The sequence below is a fragment of the Homarus americanus genome, unplaced genomic scaffold, assembly GCF_018991925.1.
Source record: "Homarus americanus isolate GMGI-L3 unplaced genomic scaffold, GMGI_Hamer_2.0 scaffold39155, whole genome shotgun sequence".
NCBI classification, from domain to species: domain Eukaryota; kingdom Metazoa; phylum Arthropoda; class Malacostraca; order Decapoda; family Nephropidae; genus Homarus; species Homarus americanus.
This window is the reverse complement of record NW_024737042.1, coordinates 5,648,815-5,667,548: the sequence shown is the minus strand read 5'-3', so window position 1 is coordinate 5,667,548 and position 18,734 is coordinate 5,648,815. Positions and strand designations below refer to the sequence as shown.

Sequence of the window (18,734 nt, the reverse complement as noted above, 5' to 3'; positions counted from 1 at the left end):
AGGCACCAAGATTTTATGAGCAGTCATGGATTTCATATCTTGTTGTAGTGGCTGCTGCCTCACAAACAGGATCTGGTCCCCCTGAAATTAATGAGTCTGGCGCGAGCGACGTTTTTGTGCTGTGCCTCGACGCATTTTATTGCTCATGAGGAAGAGATGAATCCTGCGCGTCACCACCCTTGCAGGAGGGGTCGTCTGTGCATGCCCACTCCCTCCCTTCCATCCTAGCGCGATGATACACTCACTGGTTCCTCCCCGCTTCAGGATCACCATGACAAACGTCAGTTTCTGCTATTATTATGTTACTAAACAGTTAAAAGGTTGAAATTTTCAGAGCTTTGAATCCAAAGTTGTTTAAAAGACATTTTTGTTCGTGATGGTCCGCACCTATCAATATCTTTATTCTACCATCTCCAATAACTAACAGCAAGACCTTAGAAGACTGTGGGAGGAGAAAGACTGACAGGAAGAGAAAAACAGAGAGGAAGTGTGGAGGAGAGTGATAGCAACATGACATCATCGTAGATCATAATACTCAGCCTCTTACCATCCATGGAATTTGGGTACTTGAACTCAAAGGGTTATTAAGCACTTGGCTACGTCTTCGTTTCAGGGGACTTTAACTGCTAGGGTTATTAAGCACCGTCCGTTAGATCTTAGTTTCCACGACTGATCATTTTTGAAAATCATGAAGGGAGAAAATATTTTTGTGTAGCTCATCTCTCCCTGGCTTACGTATTTCCATACCAAGTACTTATATTACTGATAGCTTATTGTCGTTCCAATATTTTAAGCGATAATAACGCTGGTACTTCATGTTTTAACTAAAAAAAATAACATTCTTACGCACGCATTAAGAACTTTTCTTAACATACTTGCACCTTAAAACTATTATTTTTCTCAATGTTCTTGCTCCTTTTAAGTCAAAACCTTTTCTCACCGTTCAATACCTCACTCAAGTTTTAAGTAACTTCTGAACGTTACAATACCTCGAGGAGTAATCTTTCTTAGCGCTCCAAGACACTCTATGCTAACCAATTTCTAAAGGTTGTTGTACAGTACCTTACGAGTTAAAAAAAAAACTCTCAAAACAACGCTTAGACACGTTATGTGTTAAACATTTCTCTGTCACACCTCGACCAGACTAGGCTTTGTCAACAGAGATGACTCTGCACCCCCTTCAAGTAGAAACCTTATCACCAGTTTGATCTCATCACACCACTTCACTGTTCACCGCCGTTCTTCTACGTGGTCTGGTTTGTTCTCTAAATGTTACCGCAGCTGTAGATTTGCCTAAACTGAAAAAAATGTCATTTTTACTTTTCGCATTATATATATATATATATATATATATATATATATATATATATATATATATATATATATATATATATATATATATATATATATATATATATATATATATATATATATATATATATATATATATATATATACTGTATATATATATATATATATATATATATATATATATATATATATATATATATATATATATATATATATATATATACACATAATTTTACTTTTTAGACATCCCTACATTACGAAAATATATTGAAGAAAATGAAACATTAATTGGCTATCACATAACAATCAGGCATGCTGAGTTAATCCACGGCACCTATTTCTACTCCAACTACAGTACTCACTTCATCCACTTGTCCTTCCACTGAACCTTTTCCACCCGTTACTTGGGATTTATGTATGTATGTCTATACTTTAATATTTATAAGGTTTATTTTGCAAAATAGAAATAAATTTCCATGTTAAGCTAGCAAAAGTTCCTTCAATCATTTTTATAAATTCGTGCATACCAGAAAGAATTTATCATAATCTACTGGTTAGGACAATGACCTGATGGCCAGCAAAACTCTTCAGGTCACAGGGGTCGGAGGGTGTGTGTTGAGACAACGATACATCTTAGATCAAAGCAGATATGACCAATGAGTTGGTAGCTTACTGTCTTGCCGGGTTAGTTGGTGTTGGTTATTTATGTGTCGCGCTACAGTATGTATTCCCTTATTAGGTGCATTTAAGTTCCAAATAATGGAATAAATCACTAACTGGCTATTTCTGGGGAATACTTTTAATTGTCACAATTTCGGACAACGCCAGGCAGTAACTCTAAGACACATCGAGTGTCGCATTTGACATCATTATGACCTCTGATAAAACCCCTTCAGACGGAAAAACACATCTGCCTTGGTAAATTAGCATTTGGTTAATAATTAACTGTCGATAAACTGCCTAATATTGTATACTATTTTTCCCTTATATCTTTTCAAAGATAAATTAATTCTACAGTGACTTCTACTTCCAGCGGAGATTCCATGTTTTATATAATTCGTTAATTCAAGTAAATAATTGGAAAATATCAGGAAGTGTCACCGTCAGGGTTATAGTACCGTTAGAGCAGTTCACCTAAAAAGCTCGACATAGAGCAACAACAGTAAATCGTCCGACAAGTAGCATCTGGGAAAACAGAGCATGCAGCATAATGAATTTTGCCAGATGACAATGCCACTCGCCAGATGTTTTGCTTCAAACCTTCCTGTAGAATTCATGTCTGACATGCCAGACGCAGATTGCAAGATGCCAGATGCTAGAATTGGTGTCTCGGTACCTAAATCTTTCAACTTTCAGACTTCATGTTATGTCTAAGAAAGTTGCTTTCAGAAGGGGAGTAAGAAGGTATCGTTTCCTACAGTAACCACCTGTTGATGGCGTAACTCCAGCATCTTCCTGGGTACATCATGTTTGATCATCGTCTACTGTTTTGACATATCTTACGGTGATGGTGTGAGTGACAAGCTTGGTTTTGGAATGTGTGTAAACAATTCAAAGTACCAACAGCTACAGTACTTGTGTCAGCAGGGAGTCCTGTATCACGTACCAACAGCTACAGTACTTGTGTGAGCAGGGAGTCTTGTATCACATACCAACAGCTACAGTACTTGTGTGAGCAGGGAGTCTTGTATCACATACCAACAGCTACAGTACTTGTGTGAGCAGGGAGTCTTGTATCACATACCAACAGCTACAGTACTTGTGTGAGCAGGGAGTCCTGTATCACATACCAACAGCTACAGTACTGTGTGAGCAGGGAGTCCTGTATCACATACCAACAGCTACAATACTTGTGTGAGCAGGGAGTCCTGTATCACATACCAACAGCTACAGTACTTGTGTGAGCAGGGAGTCCTGTATCACATACCAACAGCTACAGTACTTGTGTGAGCATGGAGTCCTGTATCACATACCAACAGCTACAGTACTTGTGTGAGCAGGGAGTCCTGTATCACATACCAACAGCTACAGTACTTGTGTGAGCAGGGAGTCCTGTATCACATACCAACAGCTACAGTACTTGTGTGAGCAGGGAGTCCTGTATCACATACCAACAGCTACAGTACTTGTGTGAGCAGGGAGTCCTGTATCACATACCAACAGCTACAGTACTTGTGTGAGCAGGGAGTCCTGTATCACATACCAACAGCTACAGTACTTGTGTGAGCAGGGAGTCCTGTATCACGTACCAACAGCTACAGTACTTGTGTGAGCAGGGAGTCTTGTATCACGTACCAACAGCGATTTCTTATGTGAGCCAGTGTAGCAGGCCAGTTTACACCCCCACTAGTTTATACCCGGGTATATTCTGGCCCAGGCCATTTTAAACCCCGGGTATAAACTGGTTTAGGCCAGAATACATCCCGTGGGTTAATTTGCTATAGGCTGTTTTATACCCCTCCCCCTCTCCTTACTACAATCTACCTTCCCTCACCCCCTTTCCCCTTCCACCGAACCTCCTTCACCCGTCACTAGCCATTCATTGATTGATTGAGGTTAGGTTATGTTAGATAGGGTGATTATTTAATAGATTATTAAAATTAAAATCAAACGAAAAACAACATTGACATAGATGAGAATTATAACAAGTTTATAAGAACACGAGTAATTGTTCACAAACACGATACATTTACTCCAAAAAATTTAGATCAGATAATAACGACCGAAATTTACTATAATAATGTATTATGATATAATAACTAACTTAATATTTCCTGTTAGCAATTGCAAATGAGAATCTTGAATACCTGTGTCCCATAAATTTAATCGACATACCCAAGTATCCTGATGACATACCAAGGACTATTGATATAAGCAGGGATGGTGTATTAAAGGAACTAGACAGGTGTCCTTAATCTGTCAAACAGCAACGATTAGTTATATTTTTTATATTAATGACAACAGACAGATTTAAACATTTTAACTTCTCATGGTTGGGTTATATTATAAAGTTCCTTTGAAACAAACTTTCAGTAACTTATGCCATAGGAGGTTAATCTGGCCTGCGGGGTTGTAAAGCAGCCTAGATAAAGGCTAGCTAGATTAACCCCCAGGGTATATTTTGGCCTATCCTAGTGGCCAGGGGGTATAATTTGACTTGTTACACCGGGACTCTTGTATCACGTACCAGTAGCTACAGTTCTTATGTCATCGGTGTTGTGACATGTACAGCTCTGCCACTGTCTGCTGTGTTTTACCTTACACTGAGAACCCTTTCTACTGAGATGATCCACTCCACACCCAAGTTACTGTCAGCTATTCTTATCGTCTACAGTGGATTCTACACCTATATGTATCTAACTGAAGGAGGGAAGATACAGAGGAAGGTGGGAGGACCATTTCACCTCGTGCCCATAATGATGAAATTGTTGGGTGGTATACGCGAAATGAACTCTCTCTCTCTCTCTCTCTATCTATCTCTCTCTCTCTCTCTCTCTCTCTCTCTCTCTCTCTCTCTCTCTCCAACGTAGATCAGAGGGATGATACGGCTAGAAATAGGACTTTTACCCCATCTTGTTTTTTTATTGGAAAAACATTTTAAAATATTCACCTTAAATTTAACAGGAGTACAGAGTATAAAGTAGCTTTCAAATTTAATATTCTTTTCCATTTTACTGATCTCATTACTACAATGTCATCTCGGGAGAAAAAAAAGATGTCTCGTGTCCTTAAGTTCACCCAAAACTCCATCTCAAATTCAGATATTGATCTTTGCTTCATGATCCCAACAGTCTGTGTTCAGTATTTCCAATGCAGTACGGTATTTTGTTTGCTCTCGACTCTTAGATTCCAACAAAATTCTTGTACTAAAGGACTGTACTTTCCTCATATCATATCTTCAAAGCAAAAACAACGGCCCCTTCTTATTTGTATAAAATTATAATTTTATAGACGCTACATCAGTTAGTTAGTATTTTTTAATCCATTGTGAACAAACTGCTCTTTCAGCTTCTTTAATCTCATTGTAATTCTTTCCTGTCCAACCTCAAGATCCTCATAGTTGAAAATGAGCCACGCTGACAACCCGCGTGTCAATGCTGGAGTGCTTTAAGGCTCTATTCTCGTCCCTGCCATCTTTCTGTTCCATATCAGAGTTTCAGTAATCGACCAGGATGACCCACTATCAGTCAGTGGCTGATTTGAGTCACACTTAAAAAAGTATCCCTCACGCGTGAAGAAAACCAGATTACGCTGACCAGACATGCAAAAACTAAAAAGCTTGGGGAGACATGGTTACCCTCTGTAAATAAGTCTCTAGCTACCCGCACACCGTCTAAGCATCACTCCCATTCTCATCTATGATCTCACTGTCATCACACTGGGAAATGTTGACCTTGTAACATTTAGTGCTTGTAACACTTTAGCACTGATAATCTTTCGTAAGCACTGACAGAGCTTCTGTCTATACTGTACATTATTTTTCTAAGGCTACACCTTAACTCAGCCTCGTACAGTCAAAACCTTTCTAAATATAATTTCCTCTCCCCAGTAATAATAGTAAAAAATTAATAACATTAACAAGTTTAATTACACCTCGAGACTGTGGGACTCTAAAGGCAATGACTCTTCTACAAATAATTTGCGGCTCTCCAAATGTTTGGCATCACCAAACTTTATAAGTTCAGGTTCTCTTCCACTGGGGAGCATAGAAAACTCCATTGCAACATTAGACAGTATTAACTGCGCATTATCAACGGTGCCTAGGTACATTGTTTTAACAATTCTAATATTAGCACCAGAGTGTGGGCTGTACCCCGCTACATTTCTAAGAGGTCTCAGTCTGTCAGTACATTGGAGGGTTAGCTGTTGTATGGCAGGTAAGGTACAAGGGACGGAGACACCAAGATATTTAAAAGAAGAAACATACTGTAATCAATAGTGTTGTTACCTATCTTGAACTTGGCGGGGCCGCGTTTGCGGTTACCAACTTGTTTGTTGAACACCTTAGTTTTCTCAGTGGAGATAATAAGACCAAGGTTCTCACAGGCTGCGTATACATGGTTCAGGGTGGTTTGCATAGCTGATTGCGATATTGCTGGGGTTGTCTGGTATTAAATTTAATAATGCATTCATAAGAACATTGAACAAAGTGGGACTAAGTACTCCACCTTGAGGGGTTACCAAGTTGCATATCTTTAACTTCACTTTTGTAACCCTGAAACAGTGCAGCGGCCCTTCTGTTGGTTAGGTACCCACTTATCCAATGTAACAGCCTACCTCCTATGTCCATTTTGGCTGGTTCGTACAATATCAGTTGTCTATTGTCAATATCAAATGCAGCTTTTAGGTCAAGAAATGTGGTGTATCTGTGCCTTTCATCACCATGTACAGTTAGGAATGTGGTGATGCAATTATGTACACCTTTACCATGGGTGAAGCCATTTATGTTAGGAGACATGTATTCTCTGATTCTATATAAGAGTCTGCCAAGAACCATCCTCTCAAAGGTTTTACACAGGCAGTTGGTTAGTGATATGGGACGAAAAGCATCAGGCTGTCCTGGTTTCGGTATTGGTACAACAATACTGCTGGTCCATGATGTGGGTAGTTGGCCCTCAGCATGACTCATATTTTACAATACCAATAATGGATTGCCCGGCACACGCCTTAGTAGTCTAACGATGTTATAGGTGACTCTGTCCTCTCCAGAGGAAGTAGACCTACCCCTGGCGAGGGCGGCGTCAAGCTCCCACTCAGTATATGGAACATCACACTCATCGTGCTGTTTGCCCAGCATAAAGTTTATAAAATTACTTCTCTCTACAGACTTCGCATCAAGGAGTCCCCGAGTCCTAGCTGGTAACATGTCATAACTAGACACATGAGCCCACTTTGTTATTAGCTCATTCGACTTTTGCAGAGAAGGACCTAGGTGTGTATGTTGACAATGAGTTGAAGTTCTCGGGCCATTGGGAGAAGAAGGTCAATCAGGCAAATAAATTATTGGGTCTTATAAGAAGGTCATTCAGATATCTAGACGTGAAGTGCTTCCCCATCTGGAGTACTGTCACCCCGTCTGGTCCCCGAGATATACTAGGGAGTGTCAGTTGGTTGAAAATGTTCAAAGGAGGGCCACCAGACTGGTGCCTGTATTGTACTTCGGCACCTCAACTACCCTGAGAGATTGGAGCGCCTAAACTTGCCTTGCTTATACTACATATGGGCAAGGGACGACCTAATTGAGGTGTATACGCATCTAAAGGGGCACTACTCAGTCGAGTGTCCTTTTTTTTTATTTTTTATTGTTGGGCATCCCCCGACATCCTTGTGTAAGGTGAAGCGCAGAAGCGTTTACAGCACCCAACAAGGAAGCATGCTAAGTTCATGCTTGCCTTTATGTCTCACGAATTAAGGGCGTGTGTCCTTACTTGGAGCTGGCGGACGCTCGCCCCACAAGGGGTCACAGATCAAGATTGAAGAAGCCACAGGTCCAGAAAACTGTGAGAACAAACTTCTTCAGAGTGAGAGTTGGAACATTCTGCCAGAAAGTGTTGTGACGGCACCGAGTGTAAGCTCTTTGAAGACCAGACTTGACCAACACTCGAGCAGGTTCAGGTACATTCAGGAGCCGGTGCATGCCCAGTACTTGCCAACAGTGCCATAGCAGAGACGTGACCGATCGCCCAAGCGGCTAACGAACTGATCAGTGGTGAAGAGGATAAAAAAAGTAAAAAGTAAAAGATAAAAACAGAGGATAGAGATGTTGGGTCTATTCATAGAGGTTCGTAAGATGAATATTCCTTGTAAATGTAGGTGTAAGGAATCAGGTAACTGATTATTTTAAGTCTAATCACAAAAAATAACGCACAAAAATGACTCCACATTTATGAAAAATAAATTATAATTTTCCTCATCCGTGTTTGGTGAATATATCTGGTCAAGTTTGGGTCAGAATAATGTTGATGTTATTTTTTTTATAGTTCAGGTTATTAGCAATTAAATACAATACTCTTTCATCTTCACTTGCGAGCAAAGATTTTTCATCAAACGAACCCTTTATGAAACCGACCCCAGGTTGTTTACTAGTTGAAGGTGAGCTGCTCACCAACCTTTAATCTAATTTACGGCGGGCAAGATCCTACGCCACGGTGAGCTGAGGCGGAACTGTATTTTAAACACTGTTATTTCACGAAATCATGGACCATATCTACTTCCAGCAGGACTGTGTAATGCTGGATGACTTTCTTCCGAATTGAGATCAACGAGTTGCAACTTGTACAGGGATGTTCGAAAGCAGAGCTTCAATATTCTTAGGGAATATCTCCATTAATATAAATGATCCAACACATGATTTGGCATCCGTTAATAATTAATTCCAAGTTATTATCTATTATACGAATTATATTATTTTAGTATTATAAATAAAATTAAATGAGCATTAAATATGGTGTTAGTGAAACTTGTGTGACGGAATGTCGTATAACTGTACTTACTGGCCGAGATCGTTGAGGTCGAACGCAATACGCAAGCTTTTAGCCGTAAAGTGTGAGCACTAGATTTCCTACGGCGTCCCACTGCATCGTGGGTCGTTTAAAGGTCTGTGAGTGTTCTCTTCAGTCACTATGCATCACTGGGAAATTGTCTATTACAAGATTTCCCCAGAATCTATACTCCGTACCATCGTTTCACCGCCCATGTTAGTTTAGACTCTCTACTCACAGCTCGTGGCGACTATTGGCATCCACGACTATAGTAATCAAAGGATTAATTTTATCCACATTTATAAAATCCCCGAAAAAGAACGCTTATGTACGTTAATAATTACTTCGGATATTCGTAGTATTTACTCTTGCACTCGTTTATATCAACCCAATAGAAAATGTATTTCTCATTAGATATTAATTATAGAAAATCAGAAATATGGCAAGCGTAGTTAAGTGAGTTGCGTGACAGTGCGAGACGGAGGTGGTGAACAAAGTAAACAAGTATGGCTCCTGAGGGGGAGTAGTTCCCTCCCTTCTGTTTCTGTAACACCCAGTGTCAAGTATTACATACATTATACTGACGCATACTACATATATTACACTCATTCAAGAAACTCTCTCTCTCTCTCTCTCTCTCTCTCTCTCTCTCTCTCAATATTCAAGGAGTTTAAACTACCACAACTTATAACTAGTTGGTAAAATCACATTCATGGTGAATAAAAATTATTAGAATAATGACAGCTTTATTTTGAGCCACCTGCGTGTTACATCATGATACACAGGTCTACACATATAATAAATCACTAAATAACATATACAACATAATTTAGTGCAGATTTTTTTGTCATACCACTGAAAACATTAAAAATAGACGAATATAGGAAAATTCCCCATGAAACTTTCAGGGCACAAAATCCCTTTAAAATAATAAGTACAATACATAACCCTTTTAGACAAATTTCCAATTCACTCAATCCAAGAAGTGAAAAAAAAACATCAAATCATGCGTAAGTCTTAAAAACCCTTTTGGTTCAAGTTAATCTGGGTGGAATTTTATCCTAAACCAATGTTCAGTTTATTGATAGATTGGTGCGTTTATTGAGATGCAAAAAAAAAGTTATGTGATGAAGTGACATAAGTCATCCCCACCCGTCCAGGATTATCCCTCTCAGGACTCACAGAAATCCCTAATACAGATATATCTCATATAATCAATTATAGTACACAGATATATTCAAGATGCACAATTTCTATATTTCTTTAATATTTCATCTAGTTTCCTATTTTTAAACATCCATTCTATTTGCTTGGAGACATTATTTATCTGGGCATTTCTATATACATTAAGCAATGGGCATTCCAGTATATAATGTGGCAGGGTATGGGATCTGGATGTTCTACAAACTCTACATTCTTTATCGTGTTACTTCTCTCAGCTCCAAGTTCCCAGTAATATTTATATCCTAATCTTAACCTCATATACCACTGAATCTTACCCATCTGTAAAATTTGTGTTCTTGAGAACATGGTGGTAATGTTTCATTGTTTCACTTTTCTCATATATTTCATTCCGTTTTAAATTATCTTCCGTTGATTGTATTTTCCGCAATTTGCTCCTTAATTGTTTCAAAGTTTTAATACATACTGTGTTGATCTCGGCCTTTTCCGTGGCTCTTTTTGCTATTATATCTACTACTTAATTAAGACCAATCCCCACATGTGAAGGGACCCATACAAATCGAACACTGGCCTTTTGGCCTTATTGTATTTACTAATTTCCTACATGAACCAATAATGTGTTCAAAGACTGGACTCCAGCTGTTCAAAGAATCCAAAGCTGCCCTACTATCAACAAAAAAATATACATCTTTATTCCTCTTTACAACATTTTCCAATCCTACTAACATTACATATAACTCAGCTTGTGTTGATGATATAAAATTGCTCAGCGGGAGTCCAATTTTGGTGTCATCAGTACCTTGTTCTGTGTACTGTCTTATAAGGATCCCACACCCTGCCCTGCCACTTGACACAACTGAACCGTCACAATCAAGTCCGCTGGTTTTGGCGTGTGTACAATCAAAGACAAAAGTTTAGACAAGGCAGAGCGCACCAAACGTTTAGCCCATCGGCATATGTTTTCACCACATTTCACGACACGACTTTTGTCTTTCATTGTACACGTGCTTCGTTTCATAATCTCACACTCCCTCCCACTCAACCTTTCCACATACACAGTTTTAAAGGAAACTTCTATATTTCCTGATATTCTGAACACTTTTAATCAAATAGAGACAATTATATATCAGAATAACATGTGTTCTTAAGTCTTTTATCTCTAATACAAAAAATATTTGAATTGCCCTTTATTCTTACCAATAGCTAGACTCATCAATTTAATGAATATTTATACGTGGTTAATCATATTTGAGTACGACGTTGCTACTTCTCCTGGTGATAGGAAGACGGTGGTACCAAGCTTGTGATTTGTTTAATTGTTTTATTTGCATGAGCGGTCTGTAATGGAATGTCAGTCTAGGTATGGAGTGCTGAGATTGTATTGTGCTGGAAATGTTTTGGACGTGCGCAGTTCAATCAAAACATCGCTGAAAGCTTGAAGCGTGCTGAGATTACCCATCGTAATAAAATGTTAGGTTAGGTTAGGATTGGTTTGATTAGGTTTTGATCGAACTGCGTATGACCAAAACATTTCCAGCACAGTGGAATATCAACACGTGAAACCAGAATTAACTTGGAACTTTGTTAAAATATTTCAGCGCGTCTAAATTCTTAAATATATGTTGATGCTGTATTTAATTTACACTGGCTTTTTATAAAGGTCACGGGAAAATTTCAGTAAGTTTACTAGATTTTTCACCACTGTTGCATAGAGTTTATTTGCACTGCAGCTGGACACGACGTACCGAATACTATACAAACGAATACGTAATCTAAAATTTTAATGAAACATATATTTAATGATTTATTACATATACAAAATAATTCATGTTTTGTTTCACAAACTTGTAAGAATTCTTAAAATATTTTAATAGATTTATTTTTATTTTTATTTTTATAAGCAATCAAATTTTAAATTCATTTGAGAGTGGGATGAGTAGAGGCTACATGTCCGCTAGTGATATGACATATCCGCTATCAGGATAGCCTTGCCCACACGCCATGTATATGTAAGTGTACAGTCGCGTCATACTTGCCGCGCCTTATGTTCTGAAACCCATGACGAAGTATTTTGGTAAAATTCCCCATCAGACTCGAACCTTGAAGCTTCGCTGTCACTTTACCCAATTTTTTCGTCATGGGTTCCGGATCATAACGCTAGTACGTACAAATAGTGTTACACCCACTACTTGTACGTTAATGTTTTTACCTTCACTTCATTTTCCATTATATATATATATATATATATATATATATATATATATATATATATATATATATATATATATATATATATATATTTAGTTATCATATAATCTACTGGTCATTATCATTTGTTTTATTTCTGTTAAATCGACTCTGAGATATATCACAAAACTACCTTTTTTTTATCTTTCCAACAAGCAAAGTTGAGAATCTATCATTCCGTTGTAAAAATCTAATTATAATGAAAACAAGACGTCCTCCCTCACTTATGGAGTAACTCTCAACGCCCCTGCATGACTTGCCTCCATTTAATCCTGGGAGTGAAAGGTCATATTTTATTGCGTTGGTGATCTTCTAACACCGTGAGTAAGACTCTAAAATAAGAGAGTTGGGAGTTACAGTTGTTTTATGGGCGGCACACAGTGTTGGTCTTGTTGACGAAGACGAGTTCAGTAGCAAATTAAGCTACTGTAGAGGAACAAGAGAATATCATGGGGTTGCATTCATTGTCTAGATTTTTCCAATGTGTTTTGTTTTTGCCTCTTTAACACCTATAATCATCTGCACCGTTATGTTGTTTAATTGTTGAGCATGTTTAGATAATGTGCTTGACTGCCATGCCTCACTGAAGAATCTATGTAGATAATTTCATTAATGATCATGTCTCGGGAAAAATCCACATTTAATTGGAAATATAATTCTATACATGAAAGATTTTTCTTTTACATTCTCTTCTGAACGACATATTTGTATTTTATTCTCAACTTATTTATTTTTTCGTATTTAAAATTTTACACCAAGTGAGACCCTAACTTGTTAATTTCCTCGATACGGCACAAAGCGACTAAAATGACGCCGAAATATACTTTCTTCGTTTATTAGAGAATGTTGCCACCTTATTGACGGAAACGGTAAAGTAAAAATCTGACAAAAAAGTTTTTTCACTCTGTGATTAGCTATACTCACCGTATGTACTCGTAAATGTATAGCATCTAAAATATTTGTAAAACTAAGATGATATTATATAAGTTTTAAACTTTGAAATAATAAGTGTGTGTGTGTGTGTGTGTGTGTGTGGAATGCGTCTAGTGTGGCAGCAGTATGTTAGTGCTAAGGTGCAGACACTGCTTGCTTTCTCTTGCTTTCAGCTACCGCCGCTGGCTAGCCCTCGTGGTGAACAGGAAAGCAACTTGCACAAGTCTTCGCCTGTCAGTACACAAGCCTCTTCACCATCAAGACTCCTGCTGTGCCTCCTCGTGGCAACACACTGTAACTGGGTGCCTCGTGGGTCCAGGCTAGACCAACAGAGAACCTCGGGGCAAAAGTGGGCCCCAGAGGGATGGCGCATAGGCCCATTAGCATGTGGACACGTCCTGGCACCTACCAACCACTGCCCCGCTTCCTTGTGGTTTAACCTTGGGAGGTATAAGGCTACGGGAGTAAACCCCGAACGAAATATCAGCAGTGGAGCCCAGCATCAGGCAGACATGCTTACAGAGCTCCAACAAGACCCCAACGGCGGTATAGGCGGAAGAGGTGACCAACATGGAACCCAACGACTAAACCAGCGGAGGAAGGCTACAAAGGCAAAACCCAACAAGCTGGGCTATCGGCAGTCCGCTACAACTCTTCCTCTCCCCAGTCGTTGCGGAGAGCCAAGATGTGTGGTTGCAGCCTCTGCTCCTGCCTCACCACATAAATCATCTCAGGCACAGCCATCATCCAGCTCATCATACTCCTCATCATCATCAACCCCTTATACCCCAGAAGTCCTATGGCGACAGACGACTGGCGACGGGGATAGGCAGAGATGACTGCCGGGAGTCTCTAGTCACAACTCTGCACATGGGCGGCATAGTTAACATGGTCATTTATGCACTGGGATCTAGGCAGCAGTGCAATCAGCTCCTGTCTATGCGAATGAGCAGCCCTTTTAAGGACCCACTCTGCTCGCCCCACATGGGGAGGGGGGTAGAAAAGGTGCCCTAAACATAGTCTACCTAAAGAACCAACCTGACTGGGCAACCACACTCAATAAGGTCATCCTTATGCGGTCGAAAACACAATCATAATCACAGATCAAAACAAAAACAAACTATACAACCTCTTATGGTTGCTGCATGGTATGTCAGGAGCCTTCTGGATACTGGCACAAATGAGTGTCCTAAAAGAAGAACTGCCCTTGTGGTAAAAGAGCTGGCTAGGTATAACATCGACACAGCAGCCAATGGTGAGTCCTGGCTCCCACACGAGGGTCGACTCACAGAACGGGGGTCTGGCTATACCTTCTTTTGGAAGAGTAAGCCTGCTGCGGAGAGAAACCACATATATGGAGCTGCCTTTGCCATCTGCCAATGCATCTTACATAGGTTAAATGAAATGCCTGTTGGGATCATTGAGCACCTCATGATGCTCCGAGTCCCAACACTGGATGCAGAAGATGACATTAAGGAGGCCTTTTACACCGACTTTGACAGAGTGCTAACCTCTATCCTCAGAAAAGATAGGGTTATGCTCCTAGGTGACTTCAATGCCAAAGTTGACAGAGATACTGACAGTTGGCTGGGAATCATAAGGAGAAATGGACTAGGCAAGTGCAATCCCAACAGCCGACTCCTCCTCAGCAAGTGTGTTGTACACAACCTCACTATACCAATACCTTGTTTAAACAGGTCGACAAGTTCAAGGGTTCGTGGCAACACCCACGATCCAAACACTGGCATTTCATTAACTACATTATTGTCAGAGAAAGAGATCGCCAAGATGTCCTCATCACCCGAGCCATGCGTGGCTGAGACCACTGTGACACTTGATCATCGACCCATCAGAGCTAAACTCTCACTTCACATCCCCCAAAACGACGAAGTCAACAAGCCTCCAGAAGAGGTTTTAACACTAAGCATTTGGAGAACCCAACAGTCGCACAAGCTTTCCGAGAGCAGCTCGAACCTGGGCTGATAAACAACCTGACAACAAACAACCCCAATTCCAGTGCCGAATGGGGTATTCTCGATACTGGCATGACAAAAACCTGCAGAGAGACCTTCGGCCAGATCAAAAGAATACACGAGGATTGGTTTGATAAAAATGTCCTGGAAATCAATGTTCTCGTCGATGATTAACATGCTGCTTTAACTGACTGGCAGAACAACCCTCAGTCTCGGACCAAAGCTGATACCTTCCGCAAGAAGAAAGCGGCGACCCAGTGCGAACTTCGCAATCTAAAGAACGACTGGTTTAAAAATAAAGCATGAGAAATGCAAAAACTTGCAGATCAACACAAGATGCACAAATTTTTCAATTCCACTAATACATTTTATGGGCCAATCACTCATGGCACACCCCCCTTCGCTCATCAGATGGTAACCTCAGCACTGGAAAGAGCACTACCATTCACTGCTTAATCGAAACATCAATGTGGATGTCCTGACTACCCTGCAGGTCCCTCAGCATCCAGCGCTGACCCACCTCAGCTATCCTCCATTCCTAGATGAGGTAACTACTGCCATCAAACAGATGAAAAATAACAAAGCCTCAGGGCTTGATGGAATCTCAGCCGAGGTGTATAAAGCAGGAGGACCTCTGCTTACCAGCCATCTCCACTCTCTCCTGGAGAATATATGGCAAAAGGAGGAAATCCCCCAAGCTCTTAAAGACGCCTCCATCATCAATATTTATAATAACAAGGGAGACCGGTCAGACTGTGGCAACTATGGCGGGATCTCACTGCTGTCAGTAGCTGGCAAGATTATTGCCCGAGTCCTCCTAAACAGACTTCTTCCTGAGGCGGAAAACTTCCTCCCAGAATTTCAATGTGGCTTTAGACCATCTCGTGGCACCACTGACATGATCTTTGCTGCCGCCAGATACAGGAAAAGTCGTGACCCGTACAGTCACTCAAAAAGTATCTGAAAAGTAGGGTCCGATGGATGTCAAAACGAACAATAGAACCCCTGTTGTCTGGGCTCTGTTGCCTGGTCCTCTACCATTTCCCAAAGTATACGTCCGATGTATCATATTGTCATGAACAATATTTTTCATATATTTTTTTGAGCGACTGTACATGGCCTTCGTCGACCTAACCAAGGCCTTCAACTCGGTCAACAAGGAAGTCCTCTGGCGGTCCGCCATAGGGCTTCCCTGTTAACAGTTTTGGCTGCCCACCAAAATTCTTCACCATTGTGAGGCAACTCCACAATGGCATGAACGGCAATGTCCTGGACAATGGCACCCAGTCTGAGTTGTTGCCCATCCAAACAGGGGTAAAACGACGATTGGTACTGACACCAACTCTCTTTTTCATTTTCGTGGCTGTCTTCCATACTCGTGCCAGTGCCAATTTAGCGGTGGGGTGGACATCCAGTACCAGATGAAGGATCTTTTCAACATAAGATGGCTCCAGGCAAGAGCAATGGTGTCGGCAGCTTCCATTATGCAGACAACCTCACCCTTGTTGTTCACATTGAACGCGACCTACAGGAGATCCTGAACATCTAAGCAGATGGGTATGCACATGTCGGCCTTGAGGTGAATGTACATAAGACTCAGATTCTCTTTCAGCCTACCCGTGGTTCAGTCACACGAAGTTGCACGTATATCGAGCGGTGGTCCTACCCACCCTGTTAAATGGCAGAGAGACATGGGTCACATACAGGAGGCACCTCAAGGCACTTGAAAATTTTCACCAACATAGTCTACATTTCATACTCCGAGTTCGCTGGGAAGACAAGACAACAAATGCCAGTATTCTCGCTGACACCAACTGTAGGAGCATCGAGGCTACCATTATCCATGAACAACTACGTTGGACTGGCCATGTTACCCGCATGGACGACAGTAGACTGCCAAAGCAGCTGCTTTACAGTCCACCTAGCGAATAGTAAATGTACATAAAAACCGCCCACATGCAGCCTTATTTGATGGCCGATATCGATAAAAATATCTCAAATGTTCGGTGGCTAGAAAGCTAAGAAACAAATATACTAAATATTGGATTTTAAACACTAAGTATTTAGGGGCGTGTTCTAGGTTAATAAATACACGAGTCAATAGTCAACAACAGTTGAAAACTAAGAGAGATACATAACTTATTATTCATACTGTACATACCAGTCAACAGTTAATTTTAAAAATATAGTATGTAATAATAATAATAATAATAATAATAATAATAATAATAATAATAATAATAATAATAATAAATAAGAATAGCTGTGAAGGGTAATCTTTTCCTCCCGTTAACCTTCAAAAACATTAAAATTTATATTCTGTTTGCCACTATCCAAGCACAAAACTTTTATTCATCCCTTAAAACTTCGTATTACAAATATTACGTAAACGTGGAGTAAGTGTTCATAACCCCTTCACTACGGGACGTCACTTTTATTATTTTATTTAGCTAACGACAGATGATTTTAGTCAGCAGGGGGGATCCTGTACACAAGGGGTTAAATTTAAGACGCTAAATTTCACGAAGACAATTTTAGATGTAATTCAAGAGATTATCCCTAGAATTAATAAAAAAAAGTTAATATATGCATGACTGTCTAGCTACGTAATTAACATGTGTTTTAACAAAAAAACAAAAAAAACAGGGAGAGATCAGACAGGTGTCAGTAAATATCCCACTGGTGAGATTGGTGATATTTGAAACAGGGTGATTTGAACTGATGGCTGTTATATAAAAGAAAAGAATAAGCAGGGACTTCCATAGTGTTCTCAAGAGGCATAACTGAGTTTTGGTAGGCAGAAGTTCGGCAAAATGGAAATTCAACAGTAAAAAACATGGGCCACCCAAATGCCTTCGTAGACCGATTGAAGAACAATTATCACGTGTATTAACAAGCTAAGTGTAAAGAGACGAACAGGAACGTGTTTCTGGGTAGATATCAACCCTGTACTAATCTGCAGATACGCCTGATTCTCATTAATATTTATGAGGCAGACACGAGCTCATTAATTCCCTAAATAATGACTTCATTAAATATAATGTCAAGATGAAAGAAAAACAGCTAAAATTATCCCTTACCTCATTTTATACTGTCGGTTATTTAACGTGTATGTAAGAGGTTATGCACTTGACGAAGTGGACACCTCTCATAAGTTCCGATGTGTTGAAGTGACTATTGAAAATAGTCCTCTGATAACACTATAGTAAATAAGTTAAATCCACAGAAAGGTGAAGTGAAACACACAGTGGTTTATATCTGAATGGGTCACTGGTGGCAGCGACAGCTGGTCCCGGGGGAGCAGCGCTTTAACGTCAACACCCAGATCGCCTGCCCGCATCCACCACCCACAGTCAACTGCTGGTGCTGGGTGCTGGCTGGGCCAGCTGGCACGCCTGGCCGCCATTCCACTCCACACCACAACCTTCCTCCCGTCCACCACCACCACCACCACCAACCTCTCCTTTATAACCAGGCTAACCAGCATCATTATCTCTCCCATCGTTACCACTACTAGCATCCTCATGACCACAATCATTACCAACAACCTCACTACCATCATGCCTTTCCCTTGACATAACCCCTAGAATCACTCAGAAGCTACAAC

General features: G+C 40.2%; 1 protein-coding gene across 5 annotated transcripts in view; it reads right to left on the bottom strand.

Annotated features, from left to right (window-relative positions):
- LOC121872621 (calcium-activated chloride channel regulator 1-like) overlaps positions 1 to 18,493 on the bottom strand; it is a 149,391-nt gene extending 130,898 nt beyond the window's left edge. For 3 of the 5 annotated variants that reach the window (XR_006090128.1, XM_042375521.1, XM_042375522.1), the window contains exon 1: positions 18,208 to 18,493. Coding sequence is in view for 2 of the 5 variants with exons in the window: in XM_042375521.1 (XP_042231455.1) it covers positions 18,208 to 18,212 (5 nt within the window). In the remaining 3 variants the exon portion in view is untranslated. Of the gene's footprint in view, positions 1 to 8,804; positions 9,035 to 18,207 lie in introns of those variants that run through there. The other 2 variants (XR_006090127.1, XM_042375523.1) reach the window with 2 other exon arrangements.
- Positions 18,494 to 18,734: the final 241 nt, after the last annotated feature.